This window comes from Triplophysa rosa, linkage group LG2, assembly GCF_024868665.1.
Source record: "Triplophysa rosa linkage group LG2, Trosa_1v2, whole genome shotgun sequence".
NCBI classification, from domain to species: domain Eukaryota; kingdom Metazoa; phylum Chordata; class Actinopteri; order Cypriniformes; family Nemacheilidae; genus Triplophysa; species Triplophysa rosa.
In genome coordinates, this window is record NC_079891.1 from 9328481 (window position 1) to 9352677 (window position 24197).

The following is a 24197-nucleotide window of genomic DNA, read 5'->3' on the forward strand; positions in this document are numbered from 1 at the left end:
CCCCTGTCTTCTCCACTTCCTTGCTTCCCCCTGTCTTCCTCCCCTGCCCTTCTTCCCCCCTTCCCTTCTTCCCCCCTTCTTCCTTCTCCCCTGCAGGGTTGTCCCGTATGTTGAATTCCTCACTCTTGGTTCCCCTGTCGGTGAACCGGTTACCACCCCTCCGGTGGGTTACCCCACCTGGGTTCTGTCCCCCCTACTCGGGCTAGCGCATTTTTTTGCATTTGTGTTCTGCCCACCGGTGAGACCATTTTGGTGTCTCCACATGTAACCTCCCCTTGCGGTAGGACGTGGCCTCCGTAACACACTCTTCAACGAGGAGAGCACTGTTTCCCCAGTGTTCCTTATGGCACTGGGCAGCATCTCGTTAATAGAGACGAACACCACCGTCCGTGACGGCCGTCGGTACGAGCCTCTCAGGGTATGCAACAAAGTACTGATCCCACTGGAAGATTACGTCTCGCAGTAGCGCTCACTCGTGACTCGCTAGTCTAGTCAGTGTCGCTCCGCTTGAGGTCGTGATACGGCTCAGCGCCATGGCGTGTAAAGATAGGTCCCCAGTCTGTCTCTCAACACAATGTCGAGAGACCGACTGAAGGGGAACGTCTCTGTTATGACTGTAACCTCCGTTCTGTGATGGAGGGAACGAGACGTTGTGTCTTCATGCCACAACACTTCGCCGACCCGCTGCAGTGACCGGGATATGTCGCTCAGGTTCCTCAGCCCAAAGGGTGAGTGAATGGCCGACGCCACCTCCCTTTTATACCCGTATGCACAGGGTGGGGACTGGCGTGCGTGTGCCATTCGCCAAAGCCCATTGGCGTTTTAATTTCCTCTCGGAGATGATAGGTTTTCAAGATCAAACCCCAGTCTGTCTCTCAACACAACGTCTCATTCCCTCCATCAGGGAAAGGAGGTTACAGTCATAACCGAGACGTTTTTATAGCAAATTTGTAGCGGTTAAAGTACCATGTACATAATAATTATGAGTTTTAATAACTATAACTTGAACATAACTACTGCTTTTGCTAGAATATTGTAAGAGTGTTGGGGGACAAAAAGTAGTTTGTAATATTTTGTTCCTGGTCTGTCTGAACTAAAATGATAATGCCTCCTCAGAGTGGTCTGACTCCACTTCATCTTGCGGCTCAGGAGGGGCATGTTGGCATTGCTGACTTACTAGTGAAGCATGGAGCATCTGTCTATGCTGCCACAAGGGTAATAACTCAAATCTTTAAAAAATACAATATAAAACACTGAGCCGTTGCTAGAATTAATGAAGCTGATTTTCCATACAATTCCCGTATTCAGAAATTATCCATATAAATATCATTAATTGTCTTATTGTATTCTCTTTAGATGGGTTACACTCCACTTCATGTGGCTTGTCATTACGGCAATGTCAAGATGGTTAAGTTTCTCTTACAGCAACAGGCCAATGTGAACAGCAAAACCAGGGTAAACAGTTTCATCCAGTTTTGTAAGAACTATTTGTAATGAATATATCACTTTGCATATATGTTATGGCTCAGTTCATGTTGAATCGTTACATTCCAAAATAAAGTTGACATTTTTTCTTTAGTAGAACAAAATAATTCACAGATATATAAAAAACCGAAAGCACATTTATTTCAGTCTATTTAAATGAATAGAATAGATGTTTTATTGTCATTGTTTGAACAACAAAAGACTGTTTAGCAGCTCACAAGGTTTTGGCATAATGGACAAACATAAATAGATAACGACCACTGGTTTTGACCCAAAAGCCGATTAACTTTAACTTTAAGAACTCAGGCTAGCCTTACGCTACATGTACCTTATGCATCTGTTCCATCTGCTTTTTATTCCTCCTTTGTTTTATATTATATAATAAATAGTGCTGTCAATCGATTAAAAACATTAATCGGATTAATCACACATTTTCTGTGATTAATCACGATTAATCGCACATAACAATAATATTTTAAAATATACTTTTACATTTTAATAATTTCACATTCAATCTTCAAATTGATGTAGAAACAACATATTTCTTTAACAGCGTCATTTTATGAATGAAAGAAAACATTTTGATATTAGTACTGTAACTGATGTCTCTATTAAATTGATTATTTTAACATTAATTATAGCCATTCAACAATATAATTGAGAGCTATCATGAAATATACAGAAAAATACAGTCTTTAATGCTAAATTATAAATTAAATGCAGAATAATTCTCATTAAAGCTACAAAATCACATTAACTTCTTCTTTTATTTTGTTCTTTGATTAACATTAGTGACAGGAGTCACAGCAGCAGGTTTAAGAACGTGGCCCCTTTAAGAGCTGTCTCAGTACGCAGATCTGACGTCACCGTACTCCCATTTTCACAACTCTTTGCATTCATTTAAGATTTTATTTTACACTTTGAAGTCTTGCTTAAGAAAATGCTAGACAAAACGGGCTTTCTGACATAATCTTGTATGGTTTTATCCATTCAAGCACGAAAGAGAACTTAACACGGATGCGCTGTATGACAGAGATTCACCGACGCAGCCTTCAGCCCATGACTGTTTACACCAGACCTGTTTACAAACGCAACCTCGCGTTGCGTTTTGCCGCGTCCCACAGTTTAGAAGCTGTCTATCTTCATTGAATGCATCAAAGCAACTGTTTAAAATTGCGCTTAACTGATTTAAAAGCCTGTACACGAATAAGAGCGTGATTACATAATGTAACGCTAGACAAAGAATGTCAAAACAAACGGATGCTGCGTTAATTGCGTTAAATATTTTTCACTCGTTAATTTGAATAAATTAATCGCATGCGTTAACGCGTTAACGTTGACAGCCCTAATAATAAACAAATTGAGCTGAAGCCAGAGGCCAGGGCGGAACTGAATGCAGAGCTGGCAGAGCAAGAGGCGGAGGCCAGGGCGGAGCTGGAGGCAGAGCAGGAGGCGGAGGCCAGGGCGAAGCTGGAGGCAGAGCCAGAGGCGGAGCTGATGGAACTGGAGGTGGAGGCCAGAGTGGAGTCAGCAGAGTTGAAGGGGGACTGCCATGGTTGTGGAGGCAAAGCAGAGGATGGCGACCAGAGCAAAGGCAGAGCAGGCTGAGTTAGTGGAGTAGACTGTCCAGCAGGTGGTGCAGATGGATCAGATGGTGGTCTAGGTAAACTCGGTGGAGCCCCTGGTGGCTTAGGTGGGTACGGCTGGATCGGTGGCCAGAGTGGGGGCTGGATTTGGTTCAGGAATGAGTCCATGGCGTGGACGGAGTTCATGGGCTCTTGAACTTGACTAGACACAGGAACAGACTTTTGGACTTGACTGGGCTGAGAAACGGACTCTTGGGCTTGACTGGGCTGAGGAGTGGACTTTTGGCCTTGACTGGGCTGAGGAACAGACTCTTGGGCTTGACTGGGCTGAGGAACAGACTCTTGGGCTTGGCCTTGGCTGAGGAACGGACTCTTGGGCTTGACTCGGCTGAGGAACGGACTCTTGGGCTTGACTGGGCTAAGGAACCGGACTCTTGGGCTTGACTGGGCTCAGGAACGGACTCTTGGGCTTGACTGGGCTCAGGAACAGACTCTTGAGCTTGACTGGGCTCAGGAACGGAGTCTTGGGTTGGATTTGGCTCAGGGACGGATTCGTGGACAGGACTTGATTCAGTAGCGGAGTCATGGACTGGATTTAGCTTAAGTTCGTGGGCTGCAGCAAACTCTGGGGAGACTGAGGAACAGAGAGTAGACCAGACACACCACTGAGCTGTAGCCATCACAGGAAGCGCAGTAGATAGAGGACATAGCTCTGGGACCACCTGATTTGGGACCACCAGACTTGGGACCACCAGTGTGGCAGCCATCTTGCGAGCAAGCTCTGGACTGGCGGGCATCTTGCGAGCAAGCTCTGGGTTGGCAGCCATCTTGCGAGCAAGCTCTGGATTGGCGGCCATCTTGCGAGCGGGCTATGGACTGGCGGACATCTTGCGAGCTGGCTATGGACTGGCGGCCATCTTGCGAGCGGTCTATGGACTGGCGGGCCATCTTGCGAACGGGCTATGGACTGGCGGCCATCTTGTCAACAGACTCTGGGAAGGAGGCCATCTTGGCAGGAGGCTCAGGTGTGATGGTTGTGATGACCGGGCTGGCCACTATTTGCGTGGTGTGAGCAGGTTTCTATTGCCGGACTGGCTCCATGGTCAGTGGAGCCTGATACTCAGTACTACCACTCAATAATCAACAGCTCGTCCGAATCTCATACCCTCTTTAAAACCTTCTCTGCGCGCCTGCCCACCCCCCCCACCTTCATCGGACTTAACAGCAAATGATTTTGCAGCTTTCTTTGTAGAGAAAACTACATTGCCAGCCCGCCAAGCCCACCTCCTATTACAACGTGCGGCTGGCAGTGGAGACGGACTTTAGTGAGGTAGAGCTTAAGCTCATTTTTAACTGCTGCCTCACCGAGCCTCTCAAGCCCCCGGGGACTGAGATGCTGAGGCCCCTCACCTTTGCCGGCCACCGAGACGGCTGCAGCCCCTCACCTTTGCCGGCCACCGAGACGGCTGCAGCCTCACCTGTGCCAGCCGCCGAGACAGATGCAGCCTCACCTGTGCCAGCCGTCGAGACGGCTGCAGCCTCACCTGTGCCAGCCGCCGAGACGGCTGCAGCCTCACCTGTGCCAGCCGTCGAGACTGCTGCAGCCTCACCTTTGTCTGTCGCCGAGTCGGCTTCGGCCTCACCCATGCTGGCCGCAGAGACAGCTACGGCCTTCCCTGTGCCGTCGTCGCCCGTGTCCTCAGTTGGGTCCCCTACTGTTGGCCCCTATTATGGGCTCCATGCTTTCCCTGGACTCCATCCCTCACCCCGGAAGCCCTGTTACCTCTCCTAATCCAGGCCTGCCCCCATTGAACCCATACCTGTTCCCTCCAGGCCCTCTGTCCTGCCTGGCCTCACCTCTCCTGTCCCTCATCAACCTTGGAAGCCAGCCCCTCACCTGTCTAGTTCCCCAGTCACCCCCGGACCCTTCACTCCTCAAGTGGTTCCCCCTGCCTCGCCCTGGTTCTAAGGGACCATAATAAGTTCTAATAAGTCCCCTGGACCTATTCTCCTAGGACATCCCCTGTCAAGCCCCCCGGACTCCCCGCTCTCCCCCCTTTCGTGCACCCTCCCGGACTAAGCTTCCTGCCAGTGTCATTCCCCACACCTGCCTAGTGTAATTATCTCTTGTTAGTTCCCCTAATTAATGCCCTTGTGTTTGCTGTCCTGTGCTGTTTCGTTTTGCTTTTGTTGCTTTGTTTGGTTACTTTGCCTTGCTTAGTTTGACCATACTTACCTCGTGTCCAGATTCATGTTTATCCTGTTTTTCTCCTGGTTTTGCCATTTTCTGTTCAGTTCTCGTTTTACACCATCGTGGGTTCTTTTGTTTTGTTAAATAAAGTTTAAGTGTTGTTCCTGCTGCCTGCTCATGTGTTCTCCTTCTTGACGATCATGACATACATATATTTCATGGAATATATTTTGGGGCCCACAGTGTGCATAAAGAATATCTAGTTTTTGTTGTTCCGTGAAGTTTTCTTTGTATGACAGCGTCAGTGTGTTCTTTTTTGTTTGTCACAATTGCCAGATTTGATAGACACAGAAAGGTGGTCATTGATTTTTCAAACCTTTTCTTCTAGATAAAAAATGTCTTATTGGAATGACAGTATTTTTATTGTCTATGAAATGTTCCATGAGATGCTCTCTTTATGATTATATAGCATTAATGTGTTCTGTCCTAATGAAAATATAGCATATTGAGTTATTTTTAAGATATCTTTGGTTGGCGGGTCATTCTGAACCGTGAACACCACAAGTGTGATTCTGTGCCATAGTAGCCTACGAATAATCAGTTCAAAAAATAAACACAAAACCAGTCCTAAATTAAACAAAACAAGTTGACAAAAAGATAGAATCCGATATTTGGCGATAATATAGCATATCATGTTATTTATAAGCTATCTTTGGTAGGCAGGTAATTTTTACCCGTGAACACCACAACTGTGATTCTGTGCCATATTGTATGAAATAAATGCATTTCAAAACAAACTTTGTGGATAAACATTCAAGTAGGCTAGTGTGAACAACACTGCAAATTTTGGTGATATTTTATTTAATAATGCCAAATTTATTCACAAAAAATGCTTTTTTTTCAGTCAAAGACTAAAGGTGCCTAAAATCAGATTAACTAGGCCTACGATTAATCTGTTTGAAAAAGATACACAAAACCAGTCCTAAATGAAAGGAAACAATTTGACAAAAAGATGGAATCCAATATTTGGTGATAATATTGCAGAGATTTATAAGCTATCTTCGGTAGCCGGGGAACACCACAAGTGTTATAGGGGTTTGAACATAGCACAAGGGTTAAGTAATGATGTAAATCACAAATATTAATATATAATACAATTTAAATAGTGAATTAAGAATAACTTCGACGGAGCTCCGACTCAAACCACGCGGCGCTTAGCAAACAGGAAGTTTTACTCATTAAACACATTCGAGCTGATTTTGAGTGTGTGTGTCTTTAATGTACTTGAGGGGCTTTGTGAGCTTGTGCTTTACCTTCATATTGCTTTCTAAGAGTTAACGAACATTGGACAAAAACATAGCGTACGATTTACAGTATTTAGAACACTTCATTCCCTACATTGCACATTAATTTTGAATGTACATTTGATGCAAATTCATCATTCAACACCATTGCGGAGTATTTTTTCTATACTGCAGTTTACCAAAGACACATTTTTATCATTATATGGCAGTTGTCTACATATACTGCAGAGACCTCTTTAAGATCAGCTTTTTCTCATAATTTACTCTGAAACTCAATGTCATCATTGTCTAACAATGATAATGTCATTTTTGTCTTGTATCATATTTTGTGAAACTGTTAGATGGGGTATACACCGCTACATCAAGCTGCTCAGCAGGGACATACAGATATTGTGACACTTCTTCTAAAACATGGTGCACAACCAAATGAAACCACATCTGTAAGAGATCATGTTTTTTTTAATTGATTTCTCTCCTTGACATAAAATATCCTGGATATTGACTATATATTTTGACAATACATTTTCTCTCCCCTGCAGAGTGGCACTTCTGCTCTTGCTATTGCAAAGCGCCTCGGATACATCTCAGTCATTGATGTTCTCAAACTGGTCACTGAAGAAACAGTTACCATGGTAAGTTACATTGCTCACATGTCCAATATACATTGGTGTTTCTGCAATTATGGACACTTTTGAATCTCCTAAATTAAAACAACAACCCCTATGGATTTTAACTTCAACCATCATAAACTGTCTGTAATACATATAAAGGTAAACAAAATTGCAAGTATTCATTAAGATTATAATTTGCTCTAATAAATGCTCTTCTTGATGGTTTTCCTACATGAATAATCAAACCACTCCAATTGATTTTGAACGCAGGAGCTCAACTTGTTTTCCTGGAGCCCAAAAAGAGCTCATGTGACACCACTGGCTACTGGTTGCAGCCCATATCCGGTTTAAGTCACCAATGCTTACTTACAAAGCAGTCACTGGCTCTGCACCGGCATAATCTTACTCCTCCCTACACTTCTACACCCCATTTGTGGATGGGTCAATTTTTCGAAATTGAGTTTTTTACATAATCTGAAAGATGAATAAATAAACTTTCTATAGATATATGAGTTGTTAAAATAGGACAATATCTGGCTGAGATACAACCGTTTAAAACTCTGGAATCTGAGAGCGCAAAAAAAACAAAATATTGAGAAAATTGCCTTTGAAGTTCACAAAATAAAGTTTTTATATATTTAAGGTAGGAAATTTACAAAATATCTTCATGGAACATGATCTTTACTTGATATCCTAATGATTTTTGGCATGAAAAAAAATCGATAATTTTGACCCACACAATGTATTTTTGTCTTTTACTAAAAATGTTCCCGTGCTACTTAAGACTGGTTTTGTGATCCAGGGTCACATTTGGTCTCATTTAGGGTTACAAAAATGGCATGTTTACATACACTCAAAGGGGACATAATTTGACATCATTACAAAATGTAAAATAAATCTTAAGGATCCACAGAATGAATTTTAGCTTAAAATAAACCACAGATCACGCCTCAGTGCCTTCACACCCTCAACCCTTGGTCAGACTTGACCTTCCTCCGAGCAGGGGTTCCGCTTGGGCAGGTCTTGAGGCACGATGACAGTGCCGGGTGAGGTGCCATGTGCAACGGGCACGCAGTGTCGGGGTGCTGGACGGGCCCCCCTCTGCGGTGGCACATCAACTGCCTAGAGTTGCTGGCTGTCCTTGGCACTGATGAGGTTCAACCTCTCGTCCAGGACAAACACGTGCTGGTCCGGTCTGACAGCTCGACTGCCGCGGCGTACATCAATCATCAAGAGGCATACACTCACGACATCACACAGACGGTCACAACTCGCCTGTCGCCTCCTCTTCTGGAGTCAGCAGGTGATGAAGTCCCTGCGAGCCACCTTCATCCCGGGCAAACTGAACCAGACAGCCCATTGCGCTTTCTCGTCAGGGGACGCTCCGTGGAGAGTGGCGACTCCATTCCTGCGCAGTCCGGCTAATATGGGAGCGGTTTGACCAGGCGCAGGTGGACCTGTTGCCTCCCTGGACTCCACCCATTGCCCGCTTTGGTACTCCCTGTACGAGGGTTCACTCGACACGGATGCCTTAACCTACAGCTGGCTGTGGGACAAGCGGAAGTATGCCTCTCCCCCCAGTGAGCCTCCTTGCACAGGTCCTGTGCAAGGTCAGGGAAGAGGGACATCAAGTGCTGTTAGTTGTGCCTTACTGGCCCAACTAGACTTGGTTCTCAGACCTGGTGGCTCTGATGACAATCCCCCTGGCCGATTCCCCTGACGGAGGACCTTCTGTCGCAGGGGAAGGGCATGGTGTAGCACCCCAACCTCTGGCACCTCCATGTCTGGCCCCTAGACGGGGTGAGCAGAGTCTGAGCGGCTTGCTGCCGGTGGTCGTTGAGACCGTCCTGCAGGCTAGAGCCCCCACCACTAGGAGTTTATACGCCTTTAAGTGGTGCCTCTTCTCATCCTGGTGTTCTTCCCGAGGTGAAGACCCACGGAGATGCCCGATCGGGTTAGTGTTGACCTTCCTTAGAAAGACTCAAGAGCAGCCTTTTCCCGTCCACTCTGAAAGTGTATGTAGCTGCTATTGCCGCTAATCACGATCTTGTGGACAGTAAGTCTCTGGAGCAACAAGACCACCAGGTTCCTCAGGGGAGCGAGGAGGATGAAACCACCTCGATCGCGCTCCGTACCCTCTTGGGCGCTTAATGTGGTCCTACATGGCCTTTGTTGGCCCCTTTCGAGCCCCTGAGAGATGCCAGTCATCGTCATTTAACGATGAAGCTCTGAGCTCTGAGCAGCTCTTTGTCTGTTTTGGGGACAGCACAAGGGAGGGCTGTCTCCAAACAGAGATTGCCGCACTGGATCGCGAATGCCATTACTTGGCATACTGGTCCAAGATTGCCCATGCCTGCTTGCAGTAAGAGCCCACTCCACTTGGGGTATGGCCTCCTCGTGGACACTGGCCCAAGGCGCCCTCTGGCAGACATATGTAGTGCTGCAGGTTGGGCTACGCCCAATACCTTTGTGAGGTTTTTGCAATCTCTATGTAGAACCAGTGTTAGCCTGTGTTTTACGCAGGTGAGACTGGCGACTGGGTGGGTGTATAACTGCGAAAAAAACCTTCTCCCCCCTCGGTGAGTCAGTGCGCTATTGAGCCTCCCTCCTCCCCCCACAGGGCGAAGTGTAGGCATTCCATCCATCACTAGCATTGGCAATATTGGTAGCAGACTGGGCAGAACGGTCTGTAATAACGAGTCCGGTAGTGGCAGAGTCACCCCTATTCAGATGGACCCCTATACTTGGACTATTGCCCCATACGTAGTGACTCCCCTGCAGGGTCGTCCCGTATGTTGACTTCCTCACTCTCGGTTCCCCTATAGGTGAACCTGTGACCTCCCTCCTGGTGGGTCATGTGCTTCCTACTCGGGCTCGCGCATCATATCCCATGTAGTTCTCCCTGCTGGTGTCTCCGCATGTAACCTCCCCTTGCGGTAGGATGTGGTCTCCGTAGCACACTATTTCAGTAGAGAGAGCAGTGCTTCCCAGTGATCCCTTAAGGTACCAGGTGGCTAGCTTGCTAAAATAGAGAACAGAGGCACCGCCCTTGACGGCCTCTCAAAGTATGCTACTAGTTACCGATCCCACTGGAAGATTACGTCTCACGGTAGCACTCACTTGTGACTCGCTAATCCAGTCAGTGTCGCTCCTCTTGAGCTTGTGATACGGCTCAGCGCCATGGCGTGTCGTATAGGACCCCAGTCTACAAAGGGAAAAGGGAATGTCTTCCTGCCACAACGCTTCGCCGGAGCGCTGCTGCGACCAGGAGATGTCTCCCAGGTTCCTCAGCCCAAAAGATGAATGAATGGGCGCCGCCATCTCCTTTTATACCCGTATGCACGGGGCAGAGACTGGCGTGCGCGTGCCATTCGCCAAGTTCATTGGCGTTTTTAAATTCCTCTCGGAGATAAAAGGTTCAAAGATCAAACCCCAGTCTGTCTCTCAACACAACGTCTCGTTCCCTCCATCAGGGAACAAAGGTAACAGTCGTAACTGAGACGTTAGCATTTCAGCACTTCCGGTTCCATCACCCCAAAGTATATGGGTTTTTGGTGGATGGGGATTTATTCACAGAGTAATTCCTTAACAGGGAACACGTTTTTAATAAAGATTGAAAAGTTGTCGGAGGCTTGGTGGTGGTGATGTTGATATCCGACAACTGTAGTGTAGTCTGTTTATAGCCTCATATTTTTACTCCTGCCGATTGTATTTAGGCTACAAATGTAACAAATTTTGTGTTCATTTGTAAGGATAATCTTGATAGACAAAACGTGTAAAAATCATGAACTTTTGTTAACTACAGAGCTTATTTTTTGTGATCTTCCAAACGTCTATGGGAAAAATGCATAGTCGAGGGAAGCAGTGCGGCACTAACTTCCAGTTTAGCCTACAAAAATCTGTCATCCCTGGACCACTGCATAAATACTTGATCTTGAAATGATCTTTACCTTAATTTTCTGGATCTTATGAGTGAGGGTGGAGGGTTCTGTAACAAGTGGGGCTGCTAGGCACTCAGCCCCCCAACAGAAGGAGCCCACTGCCAAATACTAGCTGGGACTCTTATGCCACACCCACACCAAAATTTGCCAGATGCCAGGGCTTCCTCGATGTAGGTTTCTATAGCTATGGTTTCTGGGCATGACAATGGATAGGCTTTAGTTCTGGAAGGTGCAATGTTGGGCAGTAACTTGAAAACACAGTCCCATGTACGATGAGGGTTAACTAAGTTGCCTTAACTTTGCTGAATACATCAGATAATTCAGTGTATTCCTCTGGTGTCTTGACTGTCACCTGGATTTTTTGACGTTCAATTCTGCTGGTCAAACATGGCATGGAGACTGTGACATGAAGACAGTTAAATAGGCAGTAATCAGACCATTGTGTGAGCTAACCCTATTTCCAGGAGCTGGTGGGATCGTGAGTAGCTAATCAGGGTTGGCCCAGGATGATTTAAATAGAGATGACCTCTGTGTGAAAGAGTCCAGTTTGCAGGGTGACTGGAACAGTGTGGTGTGTGATTCCAGAATTAATGGGGTGATTATTGACAGCTGTGACAGTGATGGCAGGTATATATGGTGTTGTCGGTATTATGAGTTCGTCTATAAGGGCTTGGTCAATTAAGTTGAGTGCTGACCCTGAATTGATGAGCGCTGAAAAACATTTAAGTTGATCATCAAAATAAATCTTGAGAGGAAGTGCGTTTGAGGAGACGTCTGAACTCACTTCCCTTTCTCTTGTTAGGGCATGCAGACTGCTGATGACCACGTTTACCACAGTAGAAGCACAGTCCCTCATTATAACGGCCTTGGCACTCCTTAGTAGAAACTCTACCGTAGTGAATCTGCAAGGGCTTTGTGATGTTCTTGAACTTGACTAGCAGCCGCTGACATGAATCTTGATTCAGACTTAGAGCATGGTCAGTTACAAAGTAAATTATCAATTTTAACAGCCAGTAAGATGAAATCAGATAACATGGCATCCTCACCCTTACATACTAATTCAACCTGTAGATTCAGATTGAATCCATCTCAAAACACCGTGTTCAGAGCAATCTCATCCCATCCACTTTGAGAAGCTAATATTCTGAACTGGATAGCAAATTTGGCCACTGAATGTGAAACCTGGCGTAAATGCAGCAATATTCAACAGACACATCTTTAACTCTCTCTGGGTAAACAAATACTTCACAGATCTGGGTAACAAAGTCATAAAAATAGGTTTGTAATTGTTGATCATCTTCCCAAACATCAGAGTCCCAATCTAAAGCTTTTCCAGAAAGCAGCAGTATCATAAAAGCACATTTCTTTCTGTCCTGACTGAATGACTCTGGTTGATTGGAGAAAAATATTTTGCTCTGACAAATAAACCCCCGGCCCTTCTCAGGTGAATCATAAAGTTTATAATGAAGTGGAAATCTTACTAGAGATGTTGTTGAAGAAGTGAGAGATTGGATGTATTGGGTGAGAGTCTCATTGGCCGCTCTTAAGTTGTTGAATTGTTCCTGGTAGCCCTTTAACACTTTGCCCTTATAAGTGTAGGCTGCTTGGAGCTGGGAAACTTTCGCTGGATTCAATGTAGGCAAAGTGTTGTGTAAGGGACTCGACATGGAGGTGGAGGTAGAATCCAAGTGCATAAGTTTAATAAACACAGCAATAATCCAATACAGCAAACCAAGACGTAGTTGTAGAGACAGGTGAGAATCAGTAACCATAAATTAGTCCAACCAGGCAAACAAGGCAAAAACAGTAATCCAAATAAATGTAAATCAAAAAAAACAAGCACACTGGTCATAACAGGTAAACAGATATAAGTAAACGATCGGTAAGGCAGTGAGAATACACCTTCAATACCTCGCAAAGTATGGTTGGGCATGACATGGTTAAATAGGGCTGAAAACAGGAAATGTGGGTGTGGCATAAATGTCCCGGCTAGTATTCGCGAAGGGGCTCACTCTTGAGTGGCTAGCAGCCCCACTTGTTACATACATGCTTTATTTTGCATTAAATCATATTAATCAGTAATTACAGTTTCTGATGAGGTTTGTAATGGCATTGTGTTTATATTTGATGTGTATCATATATCAAAATTTAACATAAATCCAAAATTTCACTGCTGAGATTTAAAAATGAGTAATTGCAGAAACAACCTCATACTCTCAATAACAAAAAGATTTATGGTAATAATATGTAAAGCTAAATAAAGACTATATATACTTATGTTTCAAAATAAATGTTTTTAAGACCACCACAGAAAAACATCGCATGAGTTTTCCAGAGACCGTTGATGAGATCTTAGATGTTTCTGAAGATGAAGGTAAAAGACTGATTCATTAAATCATCTGTTTTTAGATTTGTTACAGTACATGTAATTTTGTGTTTTGTATTCAAACGCTTTCAACATGACATAATTATGAAAAAAACTGATTGGGCATTCTTAAGTGCACTACTTTTGGTTTACTAGGAATTGCACAGCTAGTGTTAGGTATAAATTTCTCTCTTCTTTCTGCAAAAGTTATTAGGTGATTAATTTTATATGCACACACACGCACACACACACAATGGATGTGCCTTAAGCATGTGTGCTGATGTTATTAAGATTGCTTTTATTCCTAGACCTTTTTTTGCTCAACGGCTATGTTTTGCTTTGCATTTATTTATTTATTTACCTACTTTGGAGTGGCACAGCAGTGATTTTATTGAATTATCTTTTCGGTTCTTAATTTTAGCCACTGTACATACAGTACAATTCTTGAAATACATGCAAATAAAAAGCAGTGGATACAAATAGTGCTTGTGGTCAGTTTTGGAAACTCTCTTGTGTAACATTTTAAACAGAGCAAAATTTAAAGACATCAAAACATAAAACAAATTAGCATGTGTCGATATTTAAAGTGATCTTTAACTTTTTTGGTTAGAAATGAACAAAAATCACTGACCAAGTACATTGAAAACAAAATCAGTGTTCAAAACTGTTCCCTTACTACTGAGCCCTGGAGGTGTAACGTGATACTGGTATACATGAGCGCACGACAACGGCGTATAATCCAAAAGGTATTTTAATAATAAATCCACAAAGAAAACATAGGAAACCATGCAGGAGCAAAACACAAGTTGATATTAAACAATATCTGACAATGAACTAAAGGAACAGACAGGCTTAAATACACAGGGGGAACATAATCAGGTTAAACAGAATCAGGTGAGGGACTAATTAACTAATAATGAGCACAGGTAATGGTAATCAGAATAGAAATACAAACAGACTAAAACTGTGACGAGGGAAAATATATGAGAAAGGAGAGAAAAATATATTTCACATCTTTTGTGGTGCGCTGATAACACCTTCACTTTTAGCAGCTTCTGGAACGGCTGACTTCAATTGAGTGGAGGCGGAGCTAATTTGCATATACGTGTATATACGTATACTTAAAAAGGTGTGGAGTTACATTCGAAATATTTTAAGGCAGGAAAAGTTATTTTCACAGGAAAAATTGAAAATTAAATGTTTAAATGTATAATTTTGATGGTCAGTGTGCTCTTACCACAACTTATTAAAAATAGAGGAATCGACCCCTCCAGGTGGCGGCGGTCTGCTAGCACAGATGTACCGCGATGGCACGCTCGACCTGGGGTACGTAGATGTATCCCTTAGCTGCCCCCATGTCGAGGGAAGTTAGGGCGATGGAGCTTGTTTGACGTTTGAACTTGCAGAGAATGGGGCATTCCAGGTCTTGGCGAGTCCCCAGATCACCATCGCCACTCGCCGCTGCATACGGCTTGGCAGCCACAGCGGAATGGGAAGCAGACGATGTTGTGGCTGCGTCCAAAGAGAACACAGCCACCCATGACCGCAACACCTTGATCGACATATGCTCGCAGTGCGGGCATGCCATATCAACGAATGATACTTCAGCATGCTGCCCAGCATGTGATGCAGGTATCGTGCCCATCGGGTTCGAGGACGAGGTGGCCGCATCCAAGATTACAGCGGCGAGACATGCCTGGCAACATGTGCACGCTGTTCAAAAAAATTTCAGCTCTTTTAGGAAATTTGCTCTAATAGACACCTAGATCTGCTACCGAAACGCCCAGGGCAAGTCGCTCACAAGAGGACGAGTCCGCTGCTCTGTGTCGTAGAAAGTCCAGTAGGGCGATCAGAGAGATAATGCTCAGCATTTAATGCCTCGCAGGTTCTGAAGAAGAAAAGGTGAATGAATGGGCATGCCATCTTCCTTTTATACCCGCATGCACGGGGTGGAGACTGGCATGCCATGCCAGTCGCCAAGTTCATTGGCCTTTTAAAAGAACAATCAGAGATGATAGGTTCTCAAGTTCAAACCCCATTCTATCTCGACACAAAGTCGAGAGAGCGACAGAAAGGGAACTATAACTGTAAAAACAAAGTAACAAAAAACTTTCGCCCACACTTAATTTCAATGTCCAATTCTCCCTATTAACAAACCATTAACTACAACTTTTTCCTCAATAAACTCATTATTTGGTGCTTATTAAGAGATAGTATAATAGTTATTAGGTTTAGGTATTGGGTAGGAGTAGGAATGTAGAATATGGTCATGCAGAATATGTGCTTTATAAGTACTAATAAACAGCCAGTGTTTTAATAATATGCATGCTAATAAGCAACTTGTTAATAGTGAGAATTGGTCCCTATACTAAAGTGTTTTGAAACTTTCTTTAACAGGATAGCAGGGTTCACACCACAACTCTAATGATAAAAAAACAGAAGGATATAATTGGGATTGTTTTCAGAACGATTTCTTTCAGCTGATGAATGATAAACTCGTCACATATTGACGTTTGGTCAGCGCCCCTCTGAGTCGCCTTTTCAGGCGCAGGGTACCCCTTTGGTGTCGTTTTTCGATGAGCGGGGTATTCCATTGCTTTAGCTTTCTCGCTATACACTCCACACAGAGACTCGTTTAATTCATTGCATTTGTAAAAATATAATTGGTTTCATAAATATTAATAGTTTCAAAGATATTTGGAGCACCTAACCCTTGTCACATTCAAAGCTGACGTAATGACCCAATCGGTCACAAGACACACGAAAGCCAATGCTATTGCACAAACGAAACTGACTTCAGAAGTGCCTGCAACACTCACACTATCAAACCCCCCATTTGTTGAACTGACTGACATATTGCTCAAAGACACAGCAGATGATAACTGATCATTGTTCAGGCAACCCTGGAACCCAGTCAGGTATTCTGTCACAACTGTCAGTAGTAGCACATGAAAAATTAGTGTGGCAAGGGGGGGGGGGGGCGTGGTTCAGCGAGGTCTACAGTGAGAGAGAGAGCTGGGAGACGAGCGGTGAGTAAATGGGGCAGGTTCAAATGACAAACACCTGTGTCTCACTCCAGTAAGTGGCATGGGGAGCATAAAGCCTGCGGAGAAGCAGAGCCAAGAGAGAGAGAGAGAAGGACTACTACTGGCTACCAAAGAACACTGGACAAAGAGAGAGATTCCTACCCCGAGACTGTGGAATATATTTTGTTGTTTTGCAACGTTGTGTGTGACGCAAGTATTCTAAATAAAGAGCCAGTAGTAGTCAAGCCAACCTCGTCCTCTTCCTTCCTTGCCTTGAACTTGTTACAATTAGCATTAAGAGACAACCCATCACCGGATCTTACAGACACTGAATCATCTCGGGCCTTTACCAACGCATAATCCCTGACGCTCAGCCCAGGCTTCGAATTGTCAACACCTATACTTACCATAGACTCAGATCCATTAAACTTTGTCAAGCGAATCAGTCACAGACAAAGATAAAGCTGGTTCAGAAACCACACACTCTCCTTTGTCCAATGGCAAAAAGTTTACAGGTAATAAAAGATTGCAATGCACCACTTTTTCCTGACCAGTGACTATCAACCACAACAAAGACAGTGGACATCCACCTGTCCGCTAACTTTCGCTTGCCTCTACCAGCCTTGTTTGCCAGATGCACACGTTCACCAACATCAATGTCTTGACCTTTGACTCTTCTGTTGTAGAGCACTGAATGTCTTCATTGCTCCTTTGAAGCATGCATCTGCACTTTTGACATGGCCCCCGAATCTTCCAAAAGAGAAGCCACATACTTGTCATAGCAAGTCATGGCGTGGTCCTCCAGAACTGAATGGAAAATAATGTCTACTGGAAGGCGAGGAACTCTACCGAACATGATATAAAATTGTGCATAGCTCGTAGTCTCATGAACGTGTAGCGGTTTTAGCTAGTTAAAATAATGATGAGCTAAGGTCACCAAATATGGTTCTCCACCAGATCTATCAAGATCACATCCATGAAATGAGTTATTTAAAACATCAATTTCAGTCAAGGAATTAGTTTAGCTCAAAGGAAAATACGAATAATAATCGTGATCAAATATACATATTTTACGGTCTCTGATTGGTAATATAAAGCATAACAATACTTGTATGCATTCGTCCAGCGAATGCATCAATGATAGTATATACTTTACATTATCTCGTGGCCATAAGTAAAGTGACTTTACCAAACAGGATTTAGAGCAAAAGTAGCGTAAATCTACTCTACATGGTAAAAAATATTGACGATCGCATAAACAATACATGAAACACGAAACACAAATGCGCTAGGGAGCATGGAGAGAGAAAGAGTGAGGAGCGAGAGAGAGCATGGCAGCGATTTCTGAACACCAATAAAAATCATCTTTAACAAAGAGGTACAAACTTAACGCAGCTATTCTATATATAGAATCAGATACTTGCAAGCTCTGTGCTGGACCAATATCTGTATGCGCGTGTAGAGATGGAATTGTTCAAAAGGTTTCAGAATGCAGTCCAGCTGGAAAGTTCCGGGCCTCGTGATCGGCCGCGTGGCTTAGCAGGTGTGCATGGCAGCAGAAGTCCATTGTTCCATCTTTACCCCCAGTGGGGGGAAAAGGGCAGTCTCCGAAGAGACGCCACGAAAAAGTTTCTGAGGCAGGTATAGAGCAGAAAGCCAAGCTTTTCAGAGCAGGCTCGATATTTAACTTCATGAGAGGGCATGCCCACCTGAGTTTGAATCGACCAATCAGAGTTGAACAGGGAAAAGAGGTTCTTTGTCCACTCAACAGCTAATTTGCATCTTTATGACCTCCTGGCAACTTTACAAAATACCAGTCCAAATTATAACATAATGAAAAGAAAACGTTCTATAGTCACACAATATATATAAACAAGGAGGAATTGTAAAGACAAACATTTATATATCAAATATGCTAAGGTTTGAATTGCATCAAGTCATGATTCATTCGACGGTACGAATACAAATAAAGCCTGAATTAAACTTGCCTATTTAACAATTACAGATTATTTAAAAATGGCAAGAGCGACAACATATAACCTGGATATTTAGATATATTTATAGAAAAGGACAGTTTAATCACACAAGTTCCTATTTGTGAGAGAAGTTTCTCTAGGTAGCCTCAGATGTTAAGCAGATGAGACAGAGAAACTTCTCACCTCTGCTTTGAAGCTTAAGAGTGGTCAATATCCCACAGAGAAACAAAAGGTTATCAAAACTCTCAGTGAGAGTTCAAAAGCTAAAATCAGACTCCTGGAGCTAGGTTTTGACTCTGGTCTTTTGATGATGGTATCAAGAAACCAGAACAAAAGGGAGTGGGGGGGTTATGGCTCTTCTTTAAATGACTCCGACCATATGGCTTATGCTAAATTCTCTACAAAGGGTACAGTTATACAAGAATGTCAAAGACTGCAGCTGTCTTGGCCGATTACGCTTTGCATTGGAAGCCAATGCGTAGATCATACTCCCCAAGGTCTGATTGAATCGTTCCACGCTACCATTCCCCATAGGATGGTAGGGAATTGTATGCGATTTCTGTATACCAGACATGCGAAGCAACTCACTAATTTGCTGGCCCTCGAAACTCGCCCCTTGATCACTATGTATGCGTTCAGGAAACCCAAACACAAAAGTATTTGTCCCACAAGATACGTGCCACCTGTTTAGCAGACTGATCTTTGCATGGGAATGCTTGTGCCAATCTGGTAAAGTTATCGGTGATGACTAAAACATGAAAAGACTTGTTATTGTGATCTTCAACACTCCAAAAATCAATATTACACACCAATTGCAAATGTCTACTGGTCACAATATTTTAGCAATAGTTAGCAATAGTTCAGATACTTGCATTGGCTTCTTTGTTTCTCGGGACACGTGCTGGCACGCGTATCAAAGGGTCCTGATGTGTTCGGAGCAAGCTGTGAGTCCGTCGGATTTAGCTGAAGCAAACTGCCGGAAGAAGCTGTCTCCGAGGAGAGACAGGTCTCAAGAGGTTGAAAGAAGACGAGCAAGCGAACACGCATGAGCGCGAACACACAAAAGCGAACGAACATACACAAAGAGCAAGCTTTCCTGCGTGTTCAGATGTTTTAAAACAGAGGGCGTCACACCCCTCCAAGGTGGGCGATCCAATGTGATGAGATAGTTTTGGGAGCGAAAACATGTTTCTTTGTCCGGCACACTAACTCATTTGCATTTATGGTCGCCTGGGAGTTTGGAGCAGGAACTCTACACCATATTCTAAGAAATGAAAAGGGAAACACGTAGATATGAAACATGAAAGGGTTACAATTACATTGACCTGTAGTTTGGACAAGAATGTAAATATACACAGAATACCACTAAGCACATATGCCTTTGAGGTTATAGGTGAAGGAGAATAACATAGAGACAAGCATACAATGTGGAGATTCATGTGTATACACTTTAAACCAGTCTTTTGTGGCTAAGGAAAGAGAAAGAGACATTCTTTTGGAAGAATTTGAGGCTCTCAGTCCCTGAGGGCCACGTGGCTTTTCTCATTTTGGTGAACAGTCCTGTCCTCCCCCAAGAACCTCCTTTGAAGTCCAGGGGAGAGTATACGAATCTGTCCTGGTCAGCGATGAAGGTGTTGAGAATAGGACAGTTGGCCAGACTTGTTGGTGCCTGGTCGTAGTCCTGCTGAGAGGTTACTGTGTTTTACGATCACAGATGGTAAACTTTGATCCGACCATACCCTACAACAGTGTCGCACGTATTCCTTAACATGTTTGTCAAGGCTCAGCCAAAAAAACCGGCGTCTCGCCAGGCCCCAAGTCCTGGACTGGCCCTGATGGCCAGCGTGATCATGAATACCCCTCAACACCTCCAACTGAAGTGACTCGTGGACTACATACTGGGAACACCTACCCTTAGACAAATGATCATGGGAGAGCCGATAAAAAATCCCATTTCTCACAACACATTTCTCCCAATGCTTAAGATATCTAAGGACCCTGAAAGATTCAGTTGCTCTTTCACGCCTGCTTGGTCTGCGATACCTCTCCACATAATAAATGACCCTTGAAAGCACACTATCAGAGAGCTTTCACACAGGTCACGTTCAGAATATGTCAACTGTGTCTCTAGCTAAGAAAAAATCTGAGGAAAATAATCCAAAACAAAGCACGAAGTCTTTGCACCGTCTACCCATGTTCTATACCAATCTTGTATGGCCATTACCTCCTCCTCATCCAAGGACACCCGCAAAACACTCACTCAATTACTGTGCAGAAGGCCGCTATCAGAAATACTATGCTTTCCTTCAGACCCACAAGACCACCGAAAAGCATTTTGTACAGAGCAAGCAGAAACCTCCTACACTTCAAACAAAAGTTTGTCATATAATTCTCTTAACAGTCTAGAGCCGATGTTAGATCTCGCAAACGGAATCTTACTCAAAGCATTAGCCACAACATTCTGTGTTCCTGGTACAGTACATACTTGATGTCAAAACCGTACACCGTAATTTTGGCAACCCAGCGCTGCTCACAACAATCAAGCTTAGGTTTAGACAGAATGTGAGTGAGAGGGTTGTTATCAGTCCACACTGTAAATACATGACCTTTCAGCCAATGGCTGCATTTTTCACAAACCGCCCATTTCAACAATAAAAACTCTAAGCGATGTGCTGGGTAATTACGCTGAGATGGAGAGAGCGCCTTACTGGCAAACGCTATCGGTCTAGCTCTACTGTCACCAGCCTGAACTTGAGACAGAACAGGTCTGATTCCATCTGAAGTCGAAAGGACAAATGGGCGGCTGAAATCAGGATGAGCTAACACAACAACTTCCACCATGGATGTTTTAAGATTTTTGAATGCCAGCTCCGCCTAAGGTGTCAAATCAGCTACTGTCAATTGCCTTAATGCACATTTCCTTTTTTTCACAATCACTTTTGCTTTTCTTTGTCTGACCTTCCAGTAAATCAAAAAAGGTTGTGTAATTAGGTACAAAATGCTGATAATAGTTGATCATCCCAAGAAAGGATCTTATGCACCTCTGGGATGGTGTAACTCCATCAGCCTCCATCAGATCCAAGCTGGTCATTGTGGATATACTCGCAACCTTAATCATCAATCACATATCCAAGAAATCACACAGAATTTCGAAGAAAATTACATGTGTTCTCTTGTTTGACCACCTAAAATCTATACAAACGTGCAAATCACTGTTCTTTTTCCAAAAAAATAACTAAAGGAGATGCGAACTCGCTAGTTGATTTACGAATGATCTCGTTTTCCTCCAACTCACTGAGACTACGATGCAGCATCTGATACTCACTGGGAGCCACACGTAGGAAGGGAAGACGGAAGGGTTTTGTGTCTGTAAAATGGATCCTATGGACAAATCCAGTAGCATTGCCACAGTCTCAATGAAGCCATGAAAAGATATCACTGTACTGCACAATTACATCAGCCAATTTCTGTCTACAATGCTCAGACACATCACAGGAATCTAGATCGAGCCCTTCTAGACCAATCAACCTCAACTTCTCAGCAACAGACCGTTGACCAGTGAAACTACTACCCACTGGTTGAGTCTGTTGTGTCTGAGAAAGCAGGTTCCCGTCATCCATGTCTTCGAGTGCATGACAAGGAATTAAATCTGCTATCTTGGCATTACGTCTCAACATAACAGGTTTGCTCCAAGTATTAATTAACTTCAACGGAACCCACCTGTCCCCCCAAAGGTGTTTGACAAATCAAGCCACAAGAATGCCTCTAGGTGCTGAATGCAAACTTGTAGGCTGTGGCAACACAGCACTGCCTGGAGACACCACTGTGTGTTTAGGTAACCTAACCCATACAAAATACTCACGACCAGGCTCCAGACAAATTGCTGGAGGTGCCGATTTTATCTGGCACCTCGTAACCCCTCCAGCGATTCAAGCCTGCAAGCATAGACGGATACGTTTCAGACGTTGGATCATCACAAGTATGAGGTATCGAAACCATCTGCCAAAACTGGTCACACTGCTTAGAACATCTTATGTGTTTGATGACATTTGTGCAAACAATCAATTTGTCATGCTGCCCAGTGACAACCAAGGTAGGTAACAACATTTTACATCCATATATCTCCAGCTCAAGTGTAACAATGCATTTCGGTTTTACCTGGTTATCCCCGCATCCAATTAGCGTAACATTTGAGCTGCCTCTACATTGATCGGTAATTATACCAGCTTCTAACACTCTTTTCTGCGCTTTCACTCATAGTACATGCCATGGATCCACTGTCAAGCATGCCATCCAGGACCACTTTATCAGCCACAAAGACAGGAGCAAAGAATAAACTGTCACTACTACAGTCCTGCTCCAACATACCCATCAATTCGGTTCAGGATATTTTCATCCGATTTACCCATATCATGAGACCTAGGAGCAACTTGATCTGGACCACAACTATTGTGTGACCAGTTCTGCATGCCATCAGGTAAAGGTGAGGAATTCGCATAGTTTGCACAGCCAGCACGTTTCCTGAAAATAAGACATTGGTAATTGCTTATCACTGTATACGACATCAACATTTCTCACGTCAAGAGAGCTGTCAGAAGGCAGAGAAGAGCATTGCCCTCTCTGATATTCATCCAACCTCCCCTTCATCCAACTTCTTTTGCAGTCCATGCACTGTTTGGCTAGTGCTTAAAGAGATCAGATAGTACAGGATCAGGGCAGTATTTTACGAACATGTGGGCCACCTCTTCATTGAAAATGTCCAATGTGCTACAGTAGATCTGCCGCCTTATTGATTCTGATCCAGTAATCTACTTTAGATTCACCATGCATAGGCAGAGTTGAATAAAAGTCTGCCAAAGGAAGACACGATGGTGCAACACTAAAATATTTTAGGAGAATAGAGTAGATTACATCAGGGTCATTCCTAAAATCAAGAGAAGTGTCCCTTTTTAGACTAATTCTTACAATGTCTCTCGCTTTACCCATCAATCGTGACATTATCTCATCTGCTTGATTTTCAACAGCACACTTCTGTTTTGACAGAAGGGTTTTGGTCATCTCAATGCATTCATGTACTGGAAATTAATCACTACCATCTCTGAAAATCACAGGTTCTCTGTCAGTAGTGACATGTGCAATGCCCAAACATATTGCTTAGGAAAAATATCTGAATTTGGCTCCGTTGAAATGTTTCTCTGTTTCCCATTAATTTTGTAGCAACAGCATCGATAATTTGTACACCAAGACACTCAAACATATCAGTTAGACGATCTAAGATCTGACTATCACTATTTGCATTAAATGAAGGAAGTGTATTTATAACACGACGCTCCACAGGCGTGTCTTGAAAAAACATGCCACGAGCAAAGCTCTGTGTATTATCAAATGCCATGCAAGAAGGACTTCCTCCACTAACAGTAGACATGGATTCTCCACTACGAGGGCTGTTGGTCATGACGCCTCTTCCCTGTGGGATAAAAGGGCTTATCAAATCGTTTAACAAATTTTTCACCCATGAATGAAAATTACTGAAACAATTAATTTAAAAGTAAATCAGTATTAATCCGTAATAGTGCCAAAACAATTAATTATCAGTACAAAATGTCCGTATTCAAAAGTCCATTAGAATCAAACCCTGTCATCCAGAGATATGACCAGCAACCTCCCAGCGATCTTCATCAAGATGATCAGGTAATCCAACAGGTCACGGCC

General features: G+C 43.6%; 1 protein-coding gene across 1 annotated transcript in view; it reads left to right on the forward strand.

The window, feature by feature from the left end:
* Positions 1-24197, forward strand: part of ank1a (ankyrin 1, erythrocytic a) — a 371228-nt gene that overhangs the window by 117431 nt on the left and 229600 nt on the right. The window contains exons 19-23 of the mRNA XM_057351699.1: positions 1117-1215; positions 1357-1455; positions 6908-7006; positions 7106-7198; positions 13420-13492. Coding sequence (XP_057207682.1) covers positions 1117-1215; positions 1357-1455; positions 6908-7006; positions 7106-7198; positions 13420-13492 — 463 coding nt within the window. The remainder of the gene's footprint in view (positions 1-1116; positions 1216-1356; positions 1456-6907; positions 7007-7105; positions 7199-13419; positions 13493-24197) is intronic.